The sequence below is a fragment of the Meleagris gallopavo genome, chromosome 29, assembly GCF_905368555.1.
Source record: "Meleagris gallopavo chromosome 29, MGAL_WU_HG_1.1, whole genome shotgun sequence".
Taxonomy (NCBI): domain Eukaryota; kingdom Metazoa; phylum Chordata; class Aves; order Galliformes; family Phasianidae; genus Meleagris; species Meleagris gallopavo.
The window spans coordinates 4187262-4209676 of NC_139432.1; the positions used below are offsets into that span (position 1 = coordinate 4187262).

A 22415-nucleotide genomic window follows, 5' to 3' on the forward strand; every position below is an offset into this window, starting at 1 on the left:
GCGTGCAAAGGAGTGCGGGAGCGCGCGTAAGGGCGGCGGGGCGATGCGCGTGGGTGGGTGCGCGCTGCCGCCCCGCCCCGCGCGCCCCCGCCGCCCCTCCTCCCTCCCCCCCCCCCCCTTTATTTAGGGGCGCGGCGCGCGGGCGGCGGCCCAGAGGCGGACGCGGCGGCGGCTGCGGGGGGAGCGGGGCGGCCATGAACCCCAACTGCGCGCGTTGCGGGAAGATCGTGTATCCTACCGAGAAGGTGAACTGCCTGGATAAGGTGAGAGTGGGGACCGGCATCCCGCAACCCTCCTCCTTCTCCTCGATCCAATCCCCGCCACCGCCTTCTGCCCGCACCGTGCGGAGCGGTCGGAGCTGTTGAGGGGGGGGGAGCAGCTCCGGGTCCCGCAGCGCCGCGAGGCGAAACCCATCTGGATCCCATTAGTAGTGGGGGTTTCTTTTTAAGCTCCGGTTCCAACGGGCGCGTCCCCGTTCCCGGAGCTTTGCGGTTCGCGTTGCTTTCTCTCGCTGCTTTCAGTATCGCTTCGGAGCGTTTCCCTGTTACAAATAAAGCTTTTCTACGCCGGCGTTCCGGTCTCGAGGAGGGGGTGATGGCGGAGGAGGGGTGCAGCGATCTCTCGCTGTTGCCCCCATGGGACCCCCGGAGCCGCCCCCTCCCCTCCACCCCCCCCACTCCGGGGCGCTCCCGCAGGTTCTAAAATAAGTAACTCGCGGAATGCGCCGATCCGCGCAGCGACATTCCTGAGCCGCGCAGACCCCGGGGCCGCATTTTTCACGGATGAGGTTTTTCCTGACGCTGGGAATCGGCCGACGCCGATCCATCAGCGCTGTGTCCCAGAGACCCTCCCGTTTGTTTCAAGCTGAGAAGTGGCTCTGTCTGTAAAGCAACCCCCCAACCCCCCCCGCGGGTGTCCTGGCGGGGGTTCATTGGGGGATGGGGGGGATGCGCTTCCTCCTGTGCGCGCAGCCCCGCGCTGCTTTCACTGCCCGCCGTGCGTGCGGGGCTGCGGGAACAGCTCGGGGCTGCGGGGGCTTCGCTCTCTGCACCCCCCCCGCGTTAATCCTTCCTGCGGCTGCACGAGCCCTCCCGCCTCCCGGAAAGCACGACCCGATCTCTGCTTTTACAACGTCCGCGTCAGCTCCGTGCAAAGTCTGAAGGGCGGATTTGCTCGCACCGCACCGGGCGGCCGCTGCGGGGGGAGCGGTGCGGAGCGCAGGGTGACGGGTTTGCCTTTTCCCGGAGCGGAGCTCTGATATCGGCAGCGACTGATCCAAGATTCGGACGGGGGCTGAGCCGTTCGGTTGGGATCTCAGTGCCGCTGCGGCTCCCGCTGCTTTGCACGGAACGACAGCTCTGCTCGGCAACGGGAAGGGGGGGGGGGGTTCCCTGCCCAAGGCTGAGGGCTGCGATGCTTCTGCTGGGGGAGCGAACACGGGGCCCCTGTAGTGCTGCTGTGACTGTGAAGCCAAGGTGGGATTTGCTGTTAGTTCCTTAAAGCTGGCCACAAACCCAGCGGGGCTCTCCCTGTGCCGTCTTCATCCTTTGAGTCCTGAATGGTGCAGCAGCAGCAAAGGATGAGCTGTGGGTGCACACAGCTGTGAGCTCCATCCCTGTTCTGCCGCACGCAAGTGGGGATGGTGCTCTGTGCATTGCATGCCCAGCAGAGCAGCTCCGGGCTGTGGGGGTGCAGCACTGTGCGGCTGTGCCTGAGCTCTGCTCCAGGAGCTCTGAGCACCTCAACCTGGGAACTGAAAAGCAGAGCCATCAACTCTCCTGAAAAAAAAAAGCTATTTGCAGCGTGGCCTCCTTTCTCTGCTGGAGGGTGAGGGGCAGCGGGATGGGAAGTATGAAGATCTGCTGTTCCCGTGCCTGTTGTGCTGCTCCTTAGTGGCGTTGGTGTTGGTTTGTGCATATGGTGCTGTGTCGGGGTAGGGTGATGTTCAGAGGTGGCAGTGCTGAGGGCTGCAGGCAGCTCATCTCTGGGTATTCATGTTGTTATGGTGCTGCTGATGGCTGGAGGGCTGTATGTAACTTATGGGATGCTCTGAGGGTTGTTGGTCTGTCTGTCCCATCTGAAAGCACGGGGGGGAAAGTGGGCAGGATAGGAGCTGGGTGACAGCACAGGGCGGTGCAGTGCGATGCCCTGCTGCTTGGCCGCCGTTAGCAGGAAGCCGAGGAGGAACTCTCAGGAGGAACTCGCAGGAGGAAAAGCACAAATACGTTGCTGTGAGCAACTGAGAGGCGGTGAGTTGTCCTGCTCCGCTGAGTCACAGCGCCCAGGGCTGTGTTTGTGCTCGGGGTGTGGCGCTGGGGGTGGGTGGCACAGGGCTGCTGCTGCTCCTGCAGGATGAGAGCACAGAGCAGAGCACGGCGCCAGCAGTGGAAACAGATGCTTAGAAGCTCTAAGGTGGAAAAAACATTACGGGTGGAAACTGTAGCACCAGCAGCAGCTGTTCTTCCCTGTGTTTGCTCACTGCGTCGCCTGACTCAGAGCTCTGGGTGCTGTGCTGGGTGCTAAGCTGCTGGCTTGGCTCTGCTTGTTCCTTCTGTGTTTTTGTGGGGTGGCTGTGGGCACTTCGCATGCGAAGTGTGTCTGCTGATGGAGGAAGAGCCGCTGGGGTGGTGCTTTCCTTCTTCAATTCCCCCACTCAGTTCTGCTCCCCAGGCATGACTCCAAGCCCCCAGCCCCTTCCTGGGACCCTGGGCACGAGGTCACAGCAGGGCACGGCTGGAGCCAAGCATCCTGAGGGGTCACACAGCTGCTCTGAGCTGCTCTCACAGGGCTCCTTCCAGCCCCTGGGTCAGAATGGCCCTAAACGCTCCAAATGTGTCTTTAGAGTTCATTAGATGCTGCAGCCAATAACGTCGGGTTGTGATCTGAATTTTGAGCCTTTAACCTTGAGTGTGAGCTGGAAGGAGAGCTGTGCTGCTGTGATTCTGTGCCTGGCACTCAGCTGGGGTGTGCAGGGCTGGGGGAGGATGCCCAAGCCCCCTCCCCAGCATCAGGCTGCTCATCCTTATCACTCCAGCCCTGCCCTGATAAGGTGCTGCTGTGTCTTCCAGCAGTGGGGGAGAGGGCCTTGAAGTGTGTGCATAGGACGACCCATGGGGTTTGGGGAGGGCTGTGAGGGTGGGGGGGACCTTTTGGACACCCATGTTGGACTGAGTGCTGCTCATGGGGGGCTCTTCTTCTCAATCTCTATCTCACTCCCTGGGCTGGGCGTCTCTGCAGCCCCACCTGATCCACTCTCCTGCCCAGCTCTGGGCTCCCATCAGCAGAAAAACCCACAGCGGTACCTTTGAAGCTGCAAACCACAGCTGCTGGCTCTGCTGAGTGCCTGCGTGAGGAGGAGCTTTCAATCTCCTCCTCGACCTAGCCCTGTGAATTCCTGATGTGGAGATAAAGCAGCACACTGCTGTAATGCAAAGTCACAAATGCTGCTGCTGTGTTGGGGTAAGATGCATTGGGAGAGAGTCCTGGGATGGTGGGAGACCCTGCAGGGGCTGTGGGTGTCAGCACTGACATCTCTGGGCTGAGTTTTGCAGAGCAGGGCCGTGTCCCATTAGAACAGAGCCTCGTGCTGACGCTCCTCTCCTCTGTTTGCAGTTCTGGCATAAAGCATGTTTCCACTGCGAGACCTGCAAGATGACCCTCAACATGAAGAACTACAAGGGCTACGAGAAGAAGCCCTACTGCAACGCGTGAGTGCTGCCACGGGGGGTTGGGGCTGTGAGTGCTTGGGGGGGGGGCTGTGGGACTCTCCTCCCTCTCAGCAGTTGATTTTCTTATGTCCCACAATATGGGGTCCTGGAGCCCTGATGTGGTTCCGTGGGACAGTTCTCCATTGCTCTCCAGCATTTGGGAATGGGGAAATGGGTTCTGGCTGTGTCTTGGGAGCCAGCCCTGCTCAGTCTGCAGGTGAATAAGATTCTGCTGTGTTTCTTAATGTCTATAAAGCAGCTTTGCAATGAGATCTTTTGTAGCTGCTTCTTATACATCGACGGGTCTTAGGAGGCAAATGAGATGATGTGCTGCTGCTTAGCACTTGTGTAGTGAGCTCCATTCACAGAGTGCTTTAAAAACTCTAATCCTGACAACATCCTTGTAAGATGGGTATTAACCATATTAATGTCTAAGAATAGAATGGAGGAGCAATAGGGCTGTCAGTCAGTCAGCAGCGCTGCAGCAAAACCCTCTTCTGTAGCTCTGGTATTGCTGGGAGCAATGGTGGTGGAGGTGACACAACCCTGAGGGTCCTGCAGGGCTGAGACGGTGTCCTGTGTGTCCCCTTGGGGGTGGCTGTGTCCTGCAGGGTGTGAGAGCCCTCAGCAGCCCTTGTTGCAGCCAAAGCCCCCTCCCCTGTGCGCCCCGTGGGCTGGGACGTGCCCATCCCCATTTATACCACAGACCTGGGGTCCTGTTCTGCTCCTTCCCTCTGCTGCTATAAGGGAAGTGGGATAATAATGGGAAATTCCTGAGATTCCAAGGAGTCTGCGCAACCCCGACCCATCTCAGTTTCTCAACCCCCTCTGCTCCAGAGCTGCCTTTGATGCTGGCTGTGGCCTTAACTCTTTCACAGCCGCTCAGGAAGCTTTGGTTGGTCTCACAAAGACCCACATCACATTGTGCCCTTCCTGCTCCGTCTGGCCGTGCCTTAATGCGCAGGGAACTGGGAGCTGCTGGCACACAGCAGGGTGAGGCTGTGCTGCCCAATGCTGTGGGGCAGAGCGCAGGGCTCCGTGCTGCCCCAGGAGGGACAGGGGGACGTGGGGGAGCCCGGTGGGTCCTGATGCTGCGAGTGCCTGCAGGAGCTGGGGAACAGCAACGTTTACTCTGGCAGGGGAGCGGCTGCTGTGCTGAGCACAGGGTCTGCTCTGTTTGAGCCGTGGCCTTCTGCCAAATTCCGAAGTTTCTTTCTTCAAGAGAGCAGGAGGAAGAGGGCCGGGCTTCCTCCTGCTCTGCCATTGCCCTGCAATAAATCCGGGCGCAGCCTTTGGGTGGCTGCAGCTCTGGGCTCCCCGTGGCTTTGGTGCTGTGATGCAGCTGGGTGCTGCTGGGGGCGTTTGGGGCTGGGTTCGTCCCATGGGAGCACCTCGAGCTCCAGGAGGCGGAAGCAGAGGCAGAGGAAGGGCTGTATCCAGATCAGGGATGGAAGAGAGCTGAGCTGCAAAGGGGCAGAGGCTGCTGGAGAGGCAGAAGGGTTTCTCTGCCTTGTCCCACTTATGTGATCGTTCTGTTCATCTCCCTTGAGAGCACCTCCAGACAAGGCCAGGCTTCATCATATTGCTGTGGGCTTGCCTGAATTCCTGCTGATCTCAAAACAATTGCTGTGCTGAACGTGTTCAGCTCAGACAGCCCTGCTCCAGCACCCCCTGTGCTGCTGGGTTCGTTCCTTGGCTGCTCACTCAGCCCCCCCTTGTTGGGTTTGCATGAGGCGCTGCTGCTGGCTCACCCCTGCACCCCCTGTGCTGGCGAGGGGAGGGGAAAATTGCATTTTCCCCTTTGCTGAGGGGCTCTGGGCTGTGCCAATAGTGCATGGTACAAGTGTGCCAGTCCCTGCTCCCTCCATCTGCTGTGTGACCACAGCTGCACCCAGCTGTGCTGCCCTGTGTGTGCAGTGTGTCCTGAGCAATGGGGAGTGCTGTCCTCCAGCAGCCCCATCACCTTCCTTCCCACTGCTGACCCCGAGGACCCCCCCTGTGACCCCATCTCTGCTTTCCATGCAGTGCTGTCCCACACCCCTGGGGCTCTTGGAAAGAGAGGAGCCCCAGCGATGCGTTCTTGGCTCCGTGCAGTGCTCCATCTGGTAGCAGCTGCCTCTGTTCACAGTGAGCCCTCAGACTGAGGGGGGGGGTGGGGGGGGCAGGAAGGAAAAGAGGAACAACTGTGTGCCAGGAGGGTGTTTGTGTGGCACTGGGTTGGGGCTCTGGGTGGAAGGAATGCCTCTGTGCTGTGGGTAGGTGGGAGCAGGCAGTGGAGTATTTGGGGAAAGGCTCCCCCCATCCTTCTTCTGCATGGAGAGGGGTGGGTGCGTGGAAGCTTTCGTGCCACCCCTCCCCAGCCCTGGGGTTTGGAGGAGGAGCAGCACTTTCCTGCTGCAGGTATTGGGTGCCCATGCAGACACTGCCCTATTGTTGAGCTCTGCTCACAAAGCAGATGGTGAGTGAGCGTGTTTGCTGAGAAACACAATCCTGTCATCAGGGTGGGGGTCCTCACTGCAGCTCCACGCACAGCAGCAAAATCCCCAGCCCTGCGTGGGGGGGGGTTCAGTTGCAGAGCCCATTGGGCTGGGCTGCTGGTGGCTGTTGTGTTCCCAACCTTGCTTATCCATGCCTGGGGCCAGAGACCTTGTGGAAAAAACCAGTAGTGCTGCGATGCCGGCTCTGCTCCCATAAACAACACTCTGGGGGGGAGGAGGGGGGGTGGACAGGCAGTGCTCTGTTTGGGGGTGGGGGGGGACGGGGACGGGATGAGCATTGCTGCTTCCAGGAGCTGCTGCTGCTGACTTCACAGCTTGGCACACCCCGCTCTGCTTTTGCTTGAAATCTTTCCACTGTGGATGAAAGCAGGTTCTTGGAGCAGGCTGCTTGCACTGCAACACCCTCTGTAAGTTCTGGCACAGCCTCTGGGAACGGGGAGGGAGCTGAGCAAAGCCCCAGGAAGGCAGTGCAGTGCCCCTGCTCAGCACTGGGATCCCTGTGCTGGAGCTTTGCCCGTGGGTCCCCTTCTGCCTCCAGCATGGGGAGGGCACTGGGGCAGCCTTGGTGAGGAGCTCATCCTGCAGAGCTGTGCTCTGCTCGGTTTGGGCTGGGAACAGATGCTGGGAAAAGCAGCAGCTGCACACACAGAGGGCTGGCCCAGCCATTTTGGCAGCCTGAAAACACTGGGAGGAACTGAGATCCCACTCTGCAGCCTGCTCCTTTGGGGTGGGATGTTTGCAAGCTCTCTGCAAAGTAGCAGGGTGCTGTTTTCATTTAAGAAAGAACAACAGTTTATTATTGTTTAAGTGTGTCCCTGTGAGCCAGCAGCTCCATGATGGGCAGGATGTGACCGTGCAGCCTGCTGGCAGCGCTCAGCCTATTGCTCCTGCTGCATAACTCCTTGTTCCCAAAGCTGCTGTGCAGCTGTGGGGGCGATGCTCACCTCCTGGAGGTGTGGGGTTGTGCTGCACATCTGCCCAAAGCACTCGCTTGGAGCCTGTGTGTGAGGGCAAGCAGTGCACCAAGCTCTGGCAAGCACTGATTGCTGCCAAAATGCAGCACACAGTGGCCATGCAAGGAAACAGGTGCCTTGGAGTCATGCTGAAAGTGGCAACTCTTGTTCCTGTTGTCTTGCAGAAGCATCCCACTGCTGACCTTACTGGAGAAGTGTAACTCCATCTCCAAGTGCAGCCCCTCGGCTCCACGGTGGGGCTGTTATGGGGTGTATGGGAGGAGCTGCTGTGTCCCCGCCGTGCAGCTCTTTGTGGCAGCTCTTCAGGAGAGCTCCCACCCCCACGGAGGCAGCAGGGAGACAGCAGAGCCAGCTGGGGGGTGCAGAGCAGACAGACCCTGATCCCCGGTAATCCCCAGCTGCCTCCAGGTGCTGTGGGGCTGACGGCCCCAAACTGCCCCTAATGCAGCAGCCAGACAGGCTCTGTCCAGCCTGCAAAGACTGCCCTGACCTGGTTTAGTAGCACAGCACAAGGTGGCTGGAGCTCTGGGGCTGTGTTGGGGTTTGCTTCCCTTTCTGGGGGTGGGACAGCATGCATCCCCTTCTGAGGGGTGTCTTGAGCAGCTCCATGGATGGTGCCTGCAGAAAGTGAATGGGAGAGAGGCCCCAAGCAGGGATGTGCATCCCGTATCACCCTGCTCTGTGTCCCTGCATGCCGCTCTGATTTTTGCCCATCAGCAGCCCCGTTGGATCCCGAGTGTCCCATTCATTAGGCACTAATTGGATGCGGGCTGCCCACTGGAAAGGCCTGCAGTTGGTTCTCGCTTCCTCCCAAGCTCTTACTTCCCAATCCAATGCAGGAGAGTCTCCTCCTCTGAGGCGTTTGGCTCAGCACCACGGGGCCACGGTGCAGTGCCAGGACCGTAGTGGGCACAGATCCTTTTTGTGCTGGGTACCAAAGGCTGTTGCTCACTAATTGCAAGGGTAGTTTTGCTGTGTGCCACTCATGCATGGAGGAGGCAGGTTGGATGCTGAGCACCTTCCTTACCTGCACCAGTTACGGGTCTGACTGTGGGATGGAGAGCACAAGAGCACCCTGCATGGGGAGGGACACACCGTCCCCATCCCTGGTGCATTTCTGCTTCCTGCACACTCCCCCAACCCGACACAATCCGTCGGTGCTTCCTCATTAAGATTTAATTTACTGCTGTGAGCGCTGTGGCTGATTCTCATGCATACGAGATGGTTTCCCCGTTGCAGGGAGATGGACATCTGTGGTTGTGCTGAGTGTCCCCACTCCTTCGTTCCCAGCATACAGAGATGCCTTTGGAGCAGGCGGATCCCACAGCTCTGCACGGAGCTGATGCCCATCCACGGGGGATGTGGTTCACTTGGTGCATTTCCTCCCATTCCCCCAGCAGCAGATGTGGGGCTCAGGGCTGCAGCCCTGGGGAGGCTCCTGCAAAATCTAACTGACCAAAGAAGAAACCCAATGCTGTTCTGTGCCCCTCTCCTTCATCCCTCTCCAGCCCTTGCCTACACTGTGAATGGCATCAGCATCTTCCAGAAGATGATGATGATTTTGCCCTACAGCCACGGCTGTGTGGTTTCCCCCAACTTGGCAGGGGTGATTTGTGGCATTGCTTTGCAGTCCTGCAGCACTGGGGGCTTCCTCCTCCCCACACCCCATGCTCGGACCCTTCTCCATGCTATTAGCATGCCCGGAGCATTGGATGCTGTTGCCATGGAAATGGGATGATTTAGGCTCGGAGAGCACGGAGCTGTGACAGAGATGAGGCTGCAGCTCAGTGCTGCAACACTGTGATTGCCTTTGCCCTTTGCAGGAGCTGCACAGTGTCACACTGTGCTCCGCTGCTCTGCATGGCTGCTGCCCCCCAGCCCTGCGCTGAGCACAGCACCACAGCCAGCAAAGGGGTTTGGATTTTGTTGCTTTTGTGCTTAAAAAGTGGTTTTGTTCTCCTTGACCTAGTGTGAGTTAGGTAGTGGCTTCCAAGAAGCTCAGGAAGGGGCTTCGTGTTGTGACTGGGGAGCACCTGAGCTGTCCTCCAGTGCTGCTGAGCTGCAGTGATGCATGGAGTGCGTGAGTGCTGCTGCAACAGAGCCCCAGCACCCAGAGCAGCCGCCTCCTGGCACTGCACTGGGATGAAAGCACACATTTCCTGCGCCCAGGTTTGGACAGAACACTCAGTGCATGCACTGCTGGCTCTGCAGCACAATACCCTGGCTATAATGCACGTGCAGCATTCAGGAGCACCTTTCTAGCTGCAGCCCCAGCCACGCGGGCAGACCCTGCTCCTTTTGCAGCAGGCAGCAGTGGGCTGTGTGCCATGGCTGTGCTGCTGGTTGCTGCCTCTAGAACATCACTCAGGCAGAGGCTCTGCTGTGGAGCTGCAGCCACGATTCCCAGTGGATGGAGGGGGTCCAGAGATCACCCACTTGGCCACCCCTACCTACAGCTTTAGCTTCTGGGAGAACCAACAACTGAGAGCTTTCACCCCAGCACTTTGGCCGATGGCAAAGCCCCCCCGGTGCTGCTGTGTTGGGTTTGGTCAGCGTGGGGGTGGCAATGCAGAGCCCAGCAGCCCCCAGCTGGGTGGATGCTGTGCCCCAACACCATGCCCAGCCATGGTGGGAGCAGAGCCTGAGCACACAGTGTCGTATCCCCCCCGTCAGATTAATCTAAACAGAGATTAAACCGTATCCTCGGGGCGGTCTGTGATCTGCTCTCATCCAGCACTGCTCCTTGTCCCTCTCAACTGCTGCTGAGCTTCCTTTCCCCTTTCTGCAAACCACATCTGCTTCGTCTGCTTTCTGGGTGTGCGTGGGGGGGTTCTCTGTTTTCTCAGCGTGGCTCTGGAGTCTATTTTTGTTGTCTCACTTCCTGCATTGCTGTGTGAGGTATGTGCTGCTCTCAGGTCCGTGTCTCAGTGTCGTGGTGCAGATGGTTTCCTGCTGCACTGACCACAGGACAGCCGTGGGCAGAGCTCTGCTCACACTGTGTGCAGTCATTTCCCTGTGGTGGCTCTCAGGGCACAGCCTGGGGCTGTCAGATCCACGGGGCTCCCACATGGTACAGGTAGGGATGGGGCTGCAGCTCCCCATAGGTCAGGGCTCACTTTGTCTGCCAGTGTGGGAGCTGTGGGCTGCCTGGTGCAGGGAGAGCAACGGGGCTGGGATGGGGTCAGAGCTGTGTGCATGGGCAGCAGATGCATCTGCAGGGTTTGCAGGTTTATTTTCAGCCCTGCTCACCTCCTTCCGGAGCCGCCGTGGAGAAGGAGAGCTGCCTTGTCTGGGCTTTCAGGAGGGTTTGTTCAAGCAAAGGGAGGTGGATGTGAGCTGGGGGTGCTGCTGCTCTGTGCCCCCAGACCCAAAGTGCTGCATCTGGGGGCAGATGCCATCTCACGTGGTGGTGCCTGGCAATGGATTTGCTCATGGAACCCCCCCACGTTCCAGCAGCTTTGCCTCTGCTTTTCCACCTTCCTGGGAGGGGGAAGGGCTGCATGAAGTGTTCCCATCTCGGGGGGAGCTCCCAGCGTTTGTGTCAGATGTTCACCTCCTGCCACGCGTGAGTTCACCCCACTGCACATCTGTGCTGATAGCAGAGGCTGTGTGTGGCACTGCAGGAATGCAGCCCGGCCGTGGCTCTCCTGCTTTACAGCCCCGTGTTGGGCACATGCTAAGCAATCACCCAACGTGTGGGATGGGTGTAGGTGAGAAGTGCCCCGGGTCAGACACCGTTCTGCTGACGGAGCTCCTGCTGGGTGGTGATATCCTTCATGTGAGGTCTGTGGCTGAAACTGCAGCAGAACGAGCAAGGAGAGCTCTGGGCTCCTCTGAGCCATCCTGCTGGGAGGCAGAGCGGTGTAAACCAAAATGTTTACTTGGACTGATGTTACCAGTGGTGGCAACTGATGGTCCTGGTGAAGGTGTCCTGGGGTCCATCCAGAACTCGGGCACAAACCTGCAAAGATATTTTCCTCTGGGAAAAAATAATTATGTAAAAAAAGCCAAACTCTCCTGATCCGCTTTTCCTCAAGAAAGCAGCAGTGTGCAGAGCGGATGGCTGCTCCAGGAGTACACCTCCAGCACAGTGCTATGGAGAGGGGTGGGCACCCGGTGCTGATGCTGTCCTTTCCCCCCCACAGACACTACCCGAAGCAGTCCTTCACCATGGTGGCAGACACTCCCGAGAACCTGCGCCTAAAGCAGCAGAGCGAGCTGCAGAGCCAGGTAAGCATGCACTGTGCTGCAGAGCCAGGTAAGCATGCACTGTGCTGCAGAGCCAGGTGAGCTGCATTGTGCTGCAGAGCCAGGTAAGCATGCACTGTGCTGCAGAGCCAGGTGAGCTGCACTGTGCTGCAGAGCCAGGTGAGCTGCACTGTGCTGCAGAGCCAGGTGAGCTGCATTGTGCTGCAGAGCCAGGTGAGCTGCACTGTGCTGCAGAGCCAGGTGAGCTGCACTGTGCTGCAGAGCCAGGTAAGCATGCACTGTGCTGCAGAGCCAGGTGAGCTGCACTGTGCTCTGTGCTTTGTGCTGCGCCTCATTGTGCTGCGTTCTCTGCTCCGGTGCTTCCCCGGCGCGCAGCAGGAGAGGCGTGCGTGGGGCGTGGGTCTGTTTTGCTGTTTGCTGTTCCACTCATTTGTGGTGGCTGTGAGCTGCCTCCCCCAGGCACCCCCAGCCCCGCAGTGGGATTTTCCCTGCTGGCAGCCAGCATTGCAGTGGGGTGAAATGGAAAGGAGGGGCGTGCGCTCTGCGGGCGCCAATTTTGGGTAAACCCGAAGGTTGGAGGGATTGGAAGCTGTGGCAGGCAAAAAATGAGCAGATGGAACAGATACCGGGAGGTGCGGATAAAGTGGGAAGAGGGGAGGCTGTGTGAGGAGGGAGCTGAGCAGACGTGCCCCATTCTGTGCCATGGGGTGTCCCAGAAGTCCCCAGCTCCAGGCACTGCTCCTCCTGGCGTGTTGGAATTGCTCTGGGTGGGCAGCAGGCAGAGCTGCAGTGGGAGAGAACGCGTGCAGGGGCACTTCTGGCTTGGGTCACCATCTCTGGGGAGAGCACAGGATGTGGCCACTGTTCTGGGAATCTCTTTTACTTCTTTTTTCTTTTTTATTTCCTTCAATGGAAAGGGGCAAAGAGGAATGGGCAGAGAGTTCACCCAGAGCTGTCAGCATTGGCTCAGCGCAGTGCTGGCAGCGGGTGGGCAGAACAGGGTTGGGGTTTGCCCAGGGTTGGTGTGAGGTGAGCAGTCATCCTTTGGGGTCAGCGTGTTCCCCTCCACGTGCCTGGAGGAAACGCTGCCCTCCTCCTCCTCCTCTCCCCGTGAGCCTGGAGCCACCAGGAGCTGGAAAGCAAACAGAGTGGGGGTCAGGACCTCACCTGGTGGCAGATAGAGCTGTGCTTTGCAAGGCCAGCCCTGCCCAGCAGCACCCTGTGCGCCTGGATGGAGCTCAGCCCGGGTTCACTCTGTGCTCCAAGGAGCCACAAAGGGGACACAGTTGCTTTTCCTCAGTAATAATCCAGAGAACACTGCACCGTGTGCTCTGCAGCCCCCGGTGCTGCTTTTCCAATGAGCTCAGCTCTTCATTATCTCTTGCTTATTAAAGTAGACCCCGGGGAGGGGGTGCTGGCACTGCCTGGGCTTTTCTGCAGCTCGCTGGGACGCTCGGCTCCCCGTGCTGTGTGCTGTGCTGGATGTGCCTGGAAATGAAAGTAGGTTCCATCCTCTGCATGAGGTCGGTGCGGGGTGTCACCCATCCCATTTCCCTCTGCACTGAGTGTCTGGAGAGCGGTGCTCAGACCTGGACATCTGCTGTGCCTGGAGCAGGTACAGTGCCCTGGGAGGTGCTGGGGGCTGCATCCCAGTCCTGCGCTGCTCCTCCACCGCTGCAGTGTGCATGGACCCTTCTTAAAGGAAGGGCCTGGAACAGACACGCTGTGTTGTCTTAACATTCCCAAATGCTCAGCTACTGCTGTATCTTGTGGGAGGGGAAGCAAAGCTCTGTGCACAGCCCCCAACACTGCAGGGGTGATGTGGGCACTGGCACTGAGAGCAGCATGTTGTGGGTTGGCTCAAAACGTGGCACGAGAGGGGCTGGGGTTGCAGCCAGGGGCTTCCAGTCTGTGGGACAGTGGCACCCACATCTTGGTGCTGGATGGGCTGAGGGCATGGCTCTAAGAGCAGGAGGGAGCAGAAGGGATGGGTAGCAGTGGGACAGGGAGCTGCCCAGAGCCCCCCATGGAGGACAGACCCTGAATGTGCTACAGATAGGATCTTAGTGCCTTTCTTCTGCCCACAAAGGGACTCTCCTGTTTTGTATTTCTCCAAGTGCTCCAGCTAAAGCTGCCACTGCTGTGTTTTGTGGACAGCCTCATAGGGACAGCAGGAGCTGAGCAGACCCTTCAGAGAGCCCTTCTGAAGCAGGAGCCGGGCTTGGGCTGTAAACTGGAGCTGATGGTTGGGAGCTGTGTTAGGGAAGGGGCAGTCAGAGGGTCTGTGACCTCCGTGGGGCTGCTGCCTGCTGGAGCTCTGCAGTCCGCGCTTCCCTTCACAGCTGTGTTTGTGGGTGACCCCAATAGGGGTGATCTGCCAAACCCACACCCCAGCAGGACCGGCAGAGCCGGTTGTGCACCGGTAACGGGGCTGCATGCAGATCCACCACCTTCCTCCTTTATTTGTGTTTATGGAGAGGGCGTCTTCTGTTCCGGTCACTGTAGACGCTGGATAATAACAGCCTGTGTAGTTAAATGTGTCTGCAAAGTGACAGCTTTTACGCCTGCAGCCTCTTCTTGCAGCCCACGTGCGGTGAGCAAATCGCAGGTTTCCCCTTCTGTGGTTACTCCCGGATGCTAAAAATGGGCATTTTGGGAGCAGCCGCCCTGCCTGAGCACTGCAGGTACCCACAGCACGGGGCAGGCACCGGCTGCTCCTTATAAGGGCAGGGAGAAGCAGAAAATTGCCCATTCCGAGCACTTCCTCCCTCCTTCCGCCGTCTGTCCTGGCCACGATGGTGGCTGCAGCACTGCAGTGTCCCCTGCTCCGTGTTTTCGCCTCCCAACACCATCCCAGTGCCCCTGCCCTGCTCTGATTGCCACGGGGCAGAACCTCCTCTGCAGCACGCACTGTGCCCCAACGTCCTGGCATCAGTCCCCCTGCATTCAGGGCAGCCTCAAATGGGATCCTCTTGGGCTGCATTGCTCTAACCTGGATGTTATAGGAAGAAAAAGAGAGGGGTGAGATTCAGGAGGGTAAATGTATGGAATGTCAAGGGAACTGCTTAGCCCTGTGATGAGCTTCTTGCTTGAGGATGCTCTGCCTTTCCTTCTCTTGCTTGCTGAGCTGTGCATTTGCAGCCCGATGCGTAACACCCCGAGGTTGCTCCTTCCTAATGGCAGCGTTTGGGATGTGTCCCTTACCCCAACCAGCTCTCTCCCTCATTGCCACGGGCAGACAGAGGCTTCTGCCCTGAAATTGGCCTCTTGGTTCCTCCTTGATGTGCTTTGGCATCTCGGTCACGTTGTTAACCTCCCAGGGAGGTTTCTGCAGCCCGGTTCATTAAACCTTTCCTTTCTAAGTCACATCAGAGTTACCAGTCGTGGATCATGCCATGTGTGCTGTGGCTGTGGGGAAGGGGTGGAGGCTCCGTAGCTCCCTAGCTTGCATTTCTGCTTCTGTGCAGGGCAGCAGCAATGTGTTTGCAAGGTGCAGCTCAGGGCTGTGTGCTGGAAACGTGGTCTGAACGCTGCACAGAGCTATTGAAAAGCATGCAAGGGGATGAGTGAAATAAAGCAGGGCTCTGCTGGTGCTCTGCTGGAAGCGATGCTGATGGCAGTCTGGCAAACAAATAGGGATGCTTGGTTCTGCTGGCCTCCAGCCCCGCAGCCTGTTCTGTGGTGGCCGTCCTGGGCCTTTTCTGTCCCTCAATGTCCCCTGGTGGGGCAGTGGGTGCAGCTCATGGAGCCCTCAGGACCCACATATGGGCAGAGAGCTGCGGCTGAGCTGACCTGCAGTGGCAGCCTGCAGGAAATGCAAAGTGAATCCAAGTGACCCCAGCCCTGCTGAGAGAGCAACAGGATGAGCAGAGCACAGGAAGCTGTTGTGTTTCAGCTCTTGGCAGCGGCTCGTTTTGCTGTTAGCAGATACATTACGGGGGCTCCTGCACAGAGCCAAGACTCAGACAGAGCTGCTGTGGGGACAGTGAGGTCCGTCTGGGTGAGCAGAGCAGCTCCACACACTTCATTCCCCCGCAGCTCACTGTGTTTGTTCTTGATCCCACCCAGATTCGCTACAAGGAGGAGTTTGAGAAGAACAAGGGGAAAGGCTTCAGCGTGGTGGCTGACACCCCGGAGCTGCAGCGAATCAAAAAGACTCAGGATCAGATCAGCAACGTGAGTGCCTTCTGATCGCTGTGCCTGATGCTGCTGCGCTCCTCTGCTGCGGAGCTGTGAGCTGCTGGGGGGAGAAGGGGGGCACACAGCATCACCTGAGCTGTCACTGTACCTCATTGTCACCCGGGCCATCAGCATAGCCCCACTGAGCACGCAGCACCATGTGGAGCTCTGGGCCGTGTCTACCAGCTCTCCCTTTCTAAAAACAAGAAGCCCAGGTCTGGGTTGGCTATCAGGCTGCATCCTGCTCCCCCCATCCCTGTCCGGGTGCTGTGTGCAGGATGTGGATGGCTGTTTCCGTGGTGAAGGAGGAGGATGCACACACACACATACACACACACACACACACACGTACATACATACATACATACATACATACATACATACACAGCTGCTGCATGGGGTGCAGCCGACCTGGGGCACAGTGACACGGCTGCCTGCAGCAGTGCATCCCTCCAGCAGCACACAGAGGGTTAATTAACCTTTAGCTGCTGGTAAAAGTCATGTGCACAGCCCTTATCTAACAGCCCAAGCTATTGCAAAACCTGGCCCAGCAGCAAGCCAGGAGGTTCGTCGCTGAGTCCTGGGCCTGCCTTGAGAGCTGCAGCTTTGCATGCAAAATGCTTTGGGTTTCGGAAAGCTGCCGTGCCTGTGCAAGGAGAGGGAGCCCACATGAAGGAGCTCCTAGACACACACAAACACAGCACACCCCGTGGGGCTGGAGGCAGCTGTTTGTTCCCTCTCCTTTTGATCCCATTGTGCAGCTCTGGGCAGCACATGGGGGGCTGCGGGGAGTTATCTGCACATCCAGCCCCAGACCTGAAGGCTCTGCCTGAACTGGGGGCTGCCGGGTGGATTTTCCTGCACAGGAGGCGTTCAGAGCCCCGCAGGCATCTGTCTGCCAGCTTGGCACGGCCGTGACCCACTTAGCAGCCCCTGCATGCAGCCTGCTGTGCCAACAGGGCTCTGCACCGCGGGGGGGGGTGAGCAGCACAGGGGCTGCAGGCTGAGCTGCAGCGCTGCCCCAAAGCATGAGGTGCAGATGCAGCCCTGCACAGCAGGAAACCCTCCTGGGGACGGAGCTGTGCAGATCCCAACGCTGTGCCTCTGAGCACGGGGAAAGTGCAGTCAGTTCTGCAGCAGCATCCCCATCCCTGCAGCTCTGCTCCGGGCTTTGCCTCCCGCCTGCAGGGAGCCCTCTGGAGTGCCCTTCAGTGCAGCACTGTTTAACCAGCAGACAAATGGGCTCCAGGTGCTTCCCAATGGCAGGGTATTCATTAACATGAGCAGCTATTAATTTTTACACCGTGCCCATGGTTGGGTTAACCCTTTGCTGCAGTGTGTGCAGGGTGGGATTGCTGAAGGTGCTTCTGCTCTGTGCTCCTGCGGTGCAGGGGGTTGGGAGGCTGCTCCTGAGCTTCACCCGTGCCTGGAAACCTCACAGATCCCACCCCAGGACCCTGAAGTCCTCCTTCCCCTGGGCATGAGGGGGAGTCACCCATTTCAGGCTGCCCGGTCCTCCCCATGCACCTTAGCGTGCATCCTGACCGCAGTGATTCTCTGCCTCTTCTCCAGGCAGAGGCTTTGGGAGCCTCTTGTTCATTCTGCACACACCTGAATGCTGAACCCTTCCTCATTTGGGGCACCACTGCTTTAATGGGGTTTCCCTCCTTCCCCTTCCTATGCCCACTCCCATCTCGAAGCAGCCACTGTGCTTCCTGCCCTGCTGCCCTTGTGAAAAGCAGCAGGCTGGGACCAAAGGATGCTGCTGGGGGGCCGGGGCCTGCAGAGTTGCCTGGGCTGCACTCTGACCTCTCTCTCATCCTCCTCCGTAGATCAAATACCATGAAGAGTTTGAGAGGAGCAGGATGGGCCCCAGCCCCAGCGAGGGCGCAGAGATGGAGCGCAGGAACTCCCAGGAAAGCGCCAATTACCGACGGCCGGAGCAGCACCAACCACAGCACCACGTCCAGCCCAGTAACCCGGGTAAGGGCCGTCCCAGCACCTGGGGGCTTCGCGTGGCAGCAGATCCTGGTGCTAATGGTCTGTTCTTCCTGCCCAGTTTACCAGCAGCAGCCACCAGCCTCGCAGTCCTATGGCTACAAGGAGCCTGCAGCGCCCGCCTCCACGCAGCGCAGTGCACCGTCCGCAGCGGGGGTGAGTGAGGGGTCTTCAGGGTCCCTTCCAGCCCACACTGTTCGGTGATCCTGTGGTCTTTGAGGTCCCTTCCAACCCAAACCATTCATTGATCCTATGCTCTTTGAGATCCCTTCCAAACCATTCTGTGGTTCTATGAACTTCAAAGACCCTTCTAATCCAAACCATTCATTGATCCTATGATCTTTGAGGTCCCTTTCAACCCAAACCATTCATTGATCCTGCAGTCTTCGAGGCCCCTTCCAACCCAACCATTCTGTGGTTCAATGATCTTCAAGGCCCCTTCCAACCCAACCATTCTGTGGTTCAATGATCTTCAAGGTCCCTTCCAACCCAACCATTCTGTGGTTCAATGATCTTCAAGGTCCCTTCCAACCCAACCATTCTGTGGTTCAATGATCTTCAAGGTCCCTTCCAACCCAACCATTCTGTGGTTCAATGATCTTCAAGGTCCCTTCCAACCCCAACCATTCTATGGTTCTACAGCCTTTGAGGTCCTTTCCAACCCAAACCATTTGGTGATCCCGTGATTCTTTGATCCCGTGGCTATTGCTGGCACAGCCCTGTGTTCCCCACTGACCTCTCTCTCCCCACAGAAGCGTTTCCGTGCCGTCTATGATTACAACGCGGCCGATGAAGACGAGGTCTCCTTCCAGGATGGTGACACCATCATCAACGTGCAGCAGATCGACGACGGTTGGATGTACGGCACGGTGGAACGCACGGGCGACACGGGCATGCTGCCCGCCAACTACGTGGAAGCAATCTGAGGGGGTTGGAGCCAAACCTCCCCACCCCGTGGCCCCGGTGCGCGCGCGTCTCTCTCCCCCAGCATCCCTTCCCTCTGCCGGAGCCGCGTCCCGACGTCTCGGTTTCTTTGTGTTTCTGCAGCCGCCTCTGGTTTCTCTCGCCAATGTAGCTTTGTTCTCGCTCTGTCGGGACTGAGGGTCTCTCTGCGAGGGATGGCGGGGGCTCTGGGACCAAATGTTTCTCCCTCTGCCTTCCTCCTCTCTTCCGCAGGGGATGGGGCGCACACACCAGGCTGGGCTCCCCCCCGTTGTGTGGGAATGCATGGGGAGGGAGGAGCAGAATCATTTCCTTAGGACCAAACATCCCAACTCTTGGGGGCAGGGGGGGATGCTGGGGGGACCAGCTGGCAGCACCTGCCCTGCGCTGCTCCAGCTCTACTCGTCCCATTGCTTCCCCTGGCTCTCTGTCTGCAGTTCCTATTCTGACTGCACTCCCTCAGTCCTCAGTGTTGCAAACCAGAAGAATATTTGTGGTTAAAATCTTTAAAAAATATATTTTCTTGGGATTCAGAGTGGTTCCAGGCAGCCCTGGGAGCAGCTCCTGCTGCTTCTTTGGGGTCCAGCTGCCTCATTCTGCATCCCAGGCTGAGTGGTGCCACTGTGCAGGAGCACCTACTGCCCTGACCTCATGTCCCCCCGCAGCTCTGGTTCTCCCCTTTTGGGTCCCCATCCCTGTGCCTCTTTGGGCCGAGTGTGACATATCTCCCCGCTCTGTCACCGCACTGGGACTGTGCTGGGGGCTGTCCCTGCTGGCAGCAGAAGCGGGGAGGGGGGGTTGTGCACCCCGAGCCCTGCGCCATCCCCCACCTCTCACCCGTTGGTCCCCAGTGGTGGTGGCCGCTGATGTTGGATCGCATCATGGACCAAGATTTCAAAGCACATCTCTGACTCCTTCCAGTTCAGGCTGGGGAGGTCCCAGAGCTGAAGGTATAACTGGAAACCTGCAGCCAGGTGCTCATGTCCCAAAGGACCAAAGTGACCGAGTTCAGACAGCCCTCAGCTCTGCCTGGGGACAATGCCATGGGATGGGGGAGGACCCCGCTGGGAACATCCCACCCCTCTCCTGCCTCCATCCCACCAGGGTGGGCTGCATGGGCTGGAGGTTCGCTCGGTGCTACACAGGCAGCGCAGGAGGAGGGAAGGGGGCAGAGAGTCCACATTCCCTCCCCATAACCCTGTCCTTCATCATCCTTGTCTGGGAAATAGTGGGGGGAGTGTCAATGTGAATAAACCGTTTTTTAATGGACCAAATAACACAGGTGATCACGTTTTGGTATACAGACCTTTTTTTAATGCTACCTTGGAACCATTGTCCTGAGTCTCCGCGCCCCTTCTCCCCCACCGTGGGAAACAAACCTCTTACTGCTTCATTTCTGCCTTTTCTCTCGACTTATGCACTTTTTTGCCTTTTTTCATAGCTGAAAAGCACCTAAACCTGTATTTAAAATAAATAAATGAATAAAAAACGTTTAAAAAAAAAAAAAAAAGAAAAAGAAAAGAAAGAAAGAAAAAGAAATGGAAAAGCTGAATCGCTTCTCGTCCAATGTGAAATAAACCTCGCCCTTCTCGGCTGCCCGGTCAGGTCTCAGTGCTTAGAAGGTTTTTCCTTTGGATCCACCACTTGGTTGGGGTCTGTCCTCATGCTTTCCTTCCCGTGGGGCTGAGCACCCACCGACAATCCATCCTTTGGCCTTTTTAACCCAACCCTCGAATGGAACAGACCGACTGATCCTCCTCGGTTTCCTCCACAATAAAAGTATGGTTTCTACCTGCTCGTGGTGCTGGTGTCATTGCAGTGTTCCCTCGTGCCCCGGGGACACACAGGGACCTGGAGGCACGGGGACCCTGCAGATCCTTGTCCCTGGGTGCAGCCCAGGGGGGTTCAGCGTCTGATCCAGCCCTGAGCAGGGGGTGAGGCTCAGAGGTGCGTGGCTCTGCTGGCCCCGTTGCCTCGCCCAGCACCGTTTGCAGTTCCTATTCCATCTACGCTCCCTTCGGTAATGCAAACCAGAAGAACGCTTGCAGTTAAAAACTCAAGAAATCCTTATTTCTTAGGAAACCTTCCTTGGGAAATCCTTTCCTGCGATTCTGAGTGGTGCTGCACAGCTCCGGGAGCGGCTTCTGCTGCTTTTTGGGGTTTGCTGCCCCGTTCTGCATCCCGGGCTGAGCTGTGCTGGATGTCATCCGCACCCACAGAAAAAAAAAATAAACCCGGCTGCGTGGCCGCCGCTGCCGCTCACGGATTGCTTTGGGACGGACCGAAATGGGGTGAAAACCCAAAGGCAAAGGGAGCTGCGAAGGGTCCCGCTTGGATGCGGGGCGGCGGGCGGCGGCACCGCTCTGCTGGGAGCAGCTCCCGGTGTGGGGTGAAGCCCTTTCCAGGCGGACATGGGGTCCCCGGGGCATCTCGGGCTGATGGAGCTCAACCGGAGCCTCCGGGAGCGCCGTGCGGGGCCGCAGCCGGGCTGCACGCGTGCGCCCACCCTTTTCTCTCCCAGTCGGCTGCGGGGATCGGCATCGCCTCTCCGGGCTGCGGGGGTCAGCATCGCCTTCCCGAGCTGCGGGGCTGTAGGACTGTAAGGTTGTAGGGCTGTAGGGTTGTAGGGCTGTAGGGCTGCGCGACGCGCGGAGGGAACGTCGGGGTCGGCGCTGGGGACACGGCTGAGCCCCGGCGGCCGCTCGATCCTCGCCATGCTGGATATTTTCATCCTGATGTTCTTCGCCATCATCGGCCTGGTCATCCTGTCCTACATCATCTACATGCTGTAGGGGACGCGGCGGGGGATGAGGCTCCCAGCAGAGCCCGGCGCAGGTGAGCCGAGCGCTGATTACTGGGCAGGACCGGGGGGGAGGGGGGACGGGGGGGGAAGATGTATTTATTGATGTTTTCTGCACGGGGAGGGAAGGAACGCACAGACGGCCGTTGCTCCGAGCGGATCGCTCCGTGGAAGCCCCCGACCCCCTCCCTCGGGTGTAGCTCCTCCCGGTGCTCTGCTTCGGTTCCTTGGCAGAGGAGGGACGGTGGCTGCATCATTTGAAAGGAGGTGAAGGGGAAACCTGGTGCCTCTGCCTCCCTCATAAGGAGCTGCGAAACCCCCCCGCCCCCACCGCTGCTCACCAGCATCTCCCTTCTCTCCCGCAGATCCTTCTGGAACAGCGTTGCCCCTTCCCGGAGCCGGAGGATGGAGCGAGGGGATGAAGGAGCGCGGTCCTCCTCACCCAACCCCCCCTCCCAACCCCCCACGTGCATGGGATGAGCGCTTCGGGATCGGCCCTTCGGGTTTCAGTTTAGAAAGCACTCCAAATTTTTATTTTTTGTGTGTGTGCGTGTGAAAAATGCCCAGTGCAATGAAATAAAATGGCCAGGAGGAGGAGGGAAGATCTGATGGCGTCGGTGCTGCTTTGGCCGCACCAAATCCGCGTGCCCGGAGCGATGCCGCTGTCCTATGGGGGGGGTGGGACCGATGGGAGCCTCCCCAGGGATCCCCGGAGCAACCGGCACAGACAAGGGACGTTTTTAATCCAATGGAAATGATTGTGGGGTGGAAGAACCTTCCTGTGCCTCGTTTCCCCCAGCGTGGAGAGGTGTGGGGAGCAGTTTGGGGCAGAGGGAAGAATTTTCCTGTTCTTTTAGGAAGCTCTGCAGTAATCCCTGCCTTAATGCTGCCAGTCCCACACAGTGCCCTATGCAGGGTGCACGGTCCATCCCTCTGTAGCTGAGGATTTGGGGTTGCCCGGCATCTCGCAGGATCCTTTATCACTGTAAGCACAAAACACCCGAAACATGTTGGAGCAGGGTAGCTGCTGTGCCCCATCGGTCACCCACAGCCCCATTATGTGGACAGGGGGACAAGGGTGGGACCCAGGGAGGGGACACTGGGGTGG

At 58.5% G+C, this 22415-nt stretch overlaps 2 protein-coding genes across 4 annotated transcripts in view; one reads left to right on the forward strand and one right to left on the reverse strand.

The window, feature by feature from the left end:
• Positions 1-22415, reverse strand: part of RPL23 (ribosomal protein L23) — a 69866-nt gene that overhangs the window by 3667 nt on the left and 43784 nt on the right. Inside the window, exon 1 of one of the 3 annotated variants that reach the window (XM_085211283.1) lies at positions 14149-14158. The exons of 1 other annotated variant lie outside the window; for it this stretch is intronic. The gene's annotated coding sequence lies outside the window, so the exon portion shown is untranslated. Of the gene's footprint in view, positions 1-99; positions 108-14148; positions 14159-22415 lie in introns of those variants that run through there. One more of the 3 variants, XM_085211281.1, reaches the window with a different exon arrangement.
• Positions 104-20298, forward strand: LASP1 (LIM and SH3 protein 1). Its single transcript, XM_085211279.1, has 7 exons — positions 104-263; positions 3613-3707; positions 11325-11409; positions 15457-15564; positions 17400-17550; positions 17627-17721; positions 18318-20298. Exons 1-7 carry the CDS (start codon positions 195-197, stop codon positions 18489-18491), a joined length of 777 nt encoding a protein of 258 aa, XP_085067405.1. The 5' UTR covers positions 104-194; the 3' UTR covers positions 18492-20298.

Coding starts and splice junctions, on each gene's coding strand:
- LASP1 (XM_085211279.1), top strand. CDS start 195: ATGAACCCCAACTGCGCGCGTTGCGGGAAGATCGTGTATCCTACCGAG. Junction 11,410..15,456: donor AGAGCGAGCTGCAGAGCCAG/GTAAGCATGCAC, acceptor GATCCCACCCAG/ATTCGCTACAAGGAGGAGTT. Junction 17,551..17,626: donor CGTCCAGCCCAGTAACCCGG/GTAAGGGCCGTC, acceptor CTTCCTGCCCAG/TTTACCAGCAGCAGCCACCA.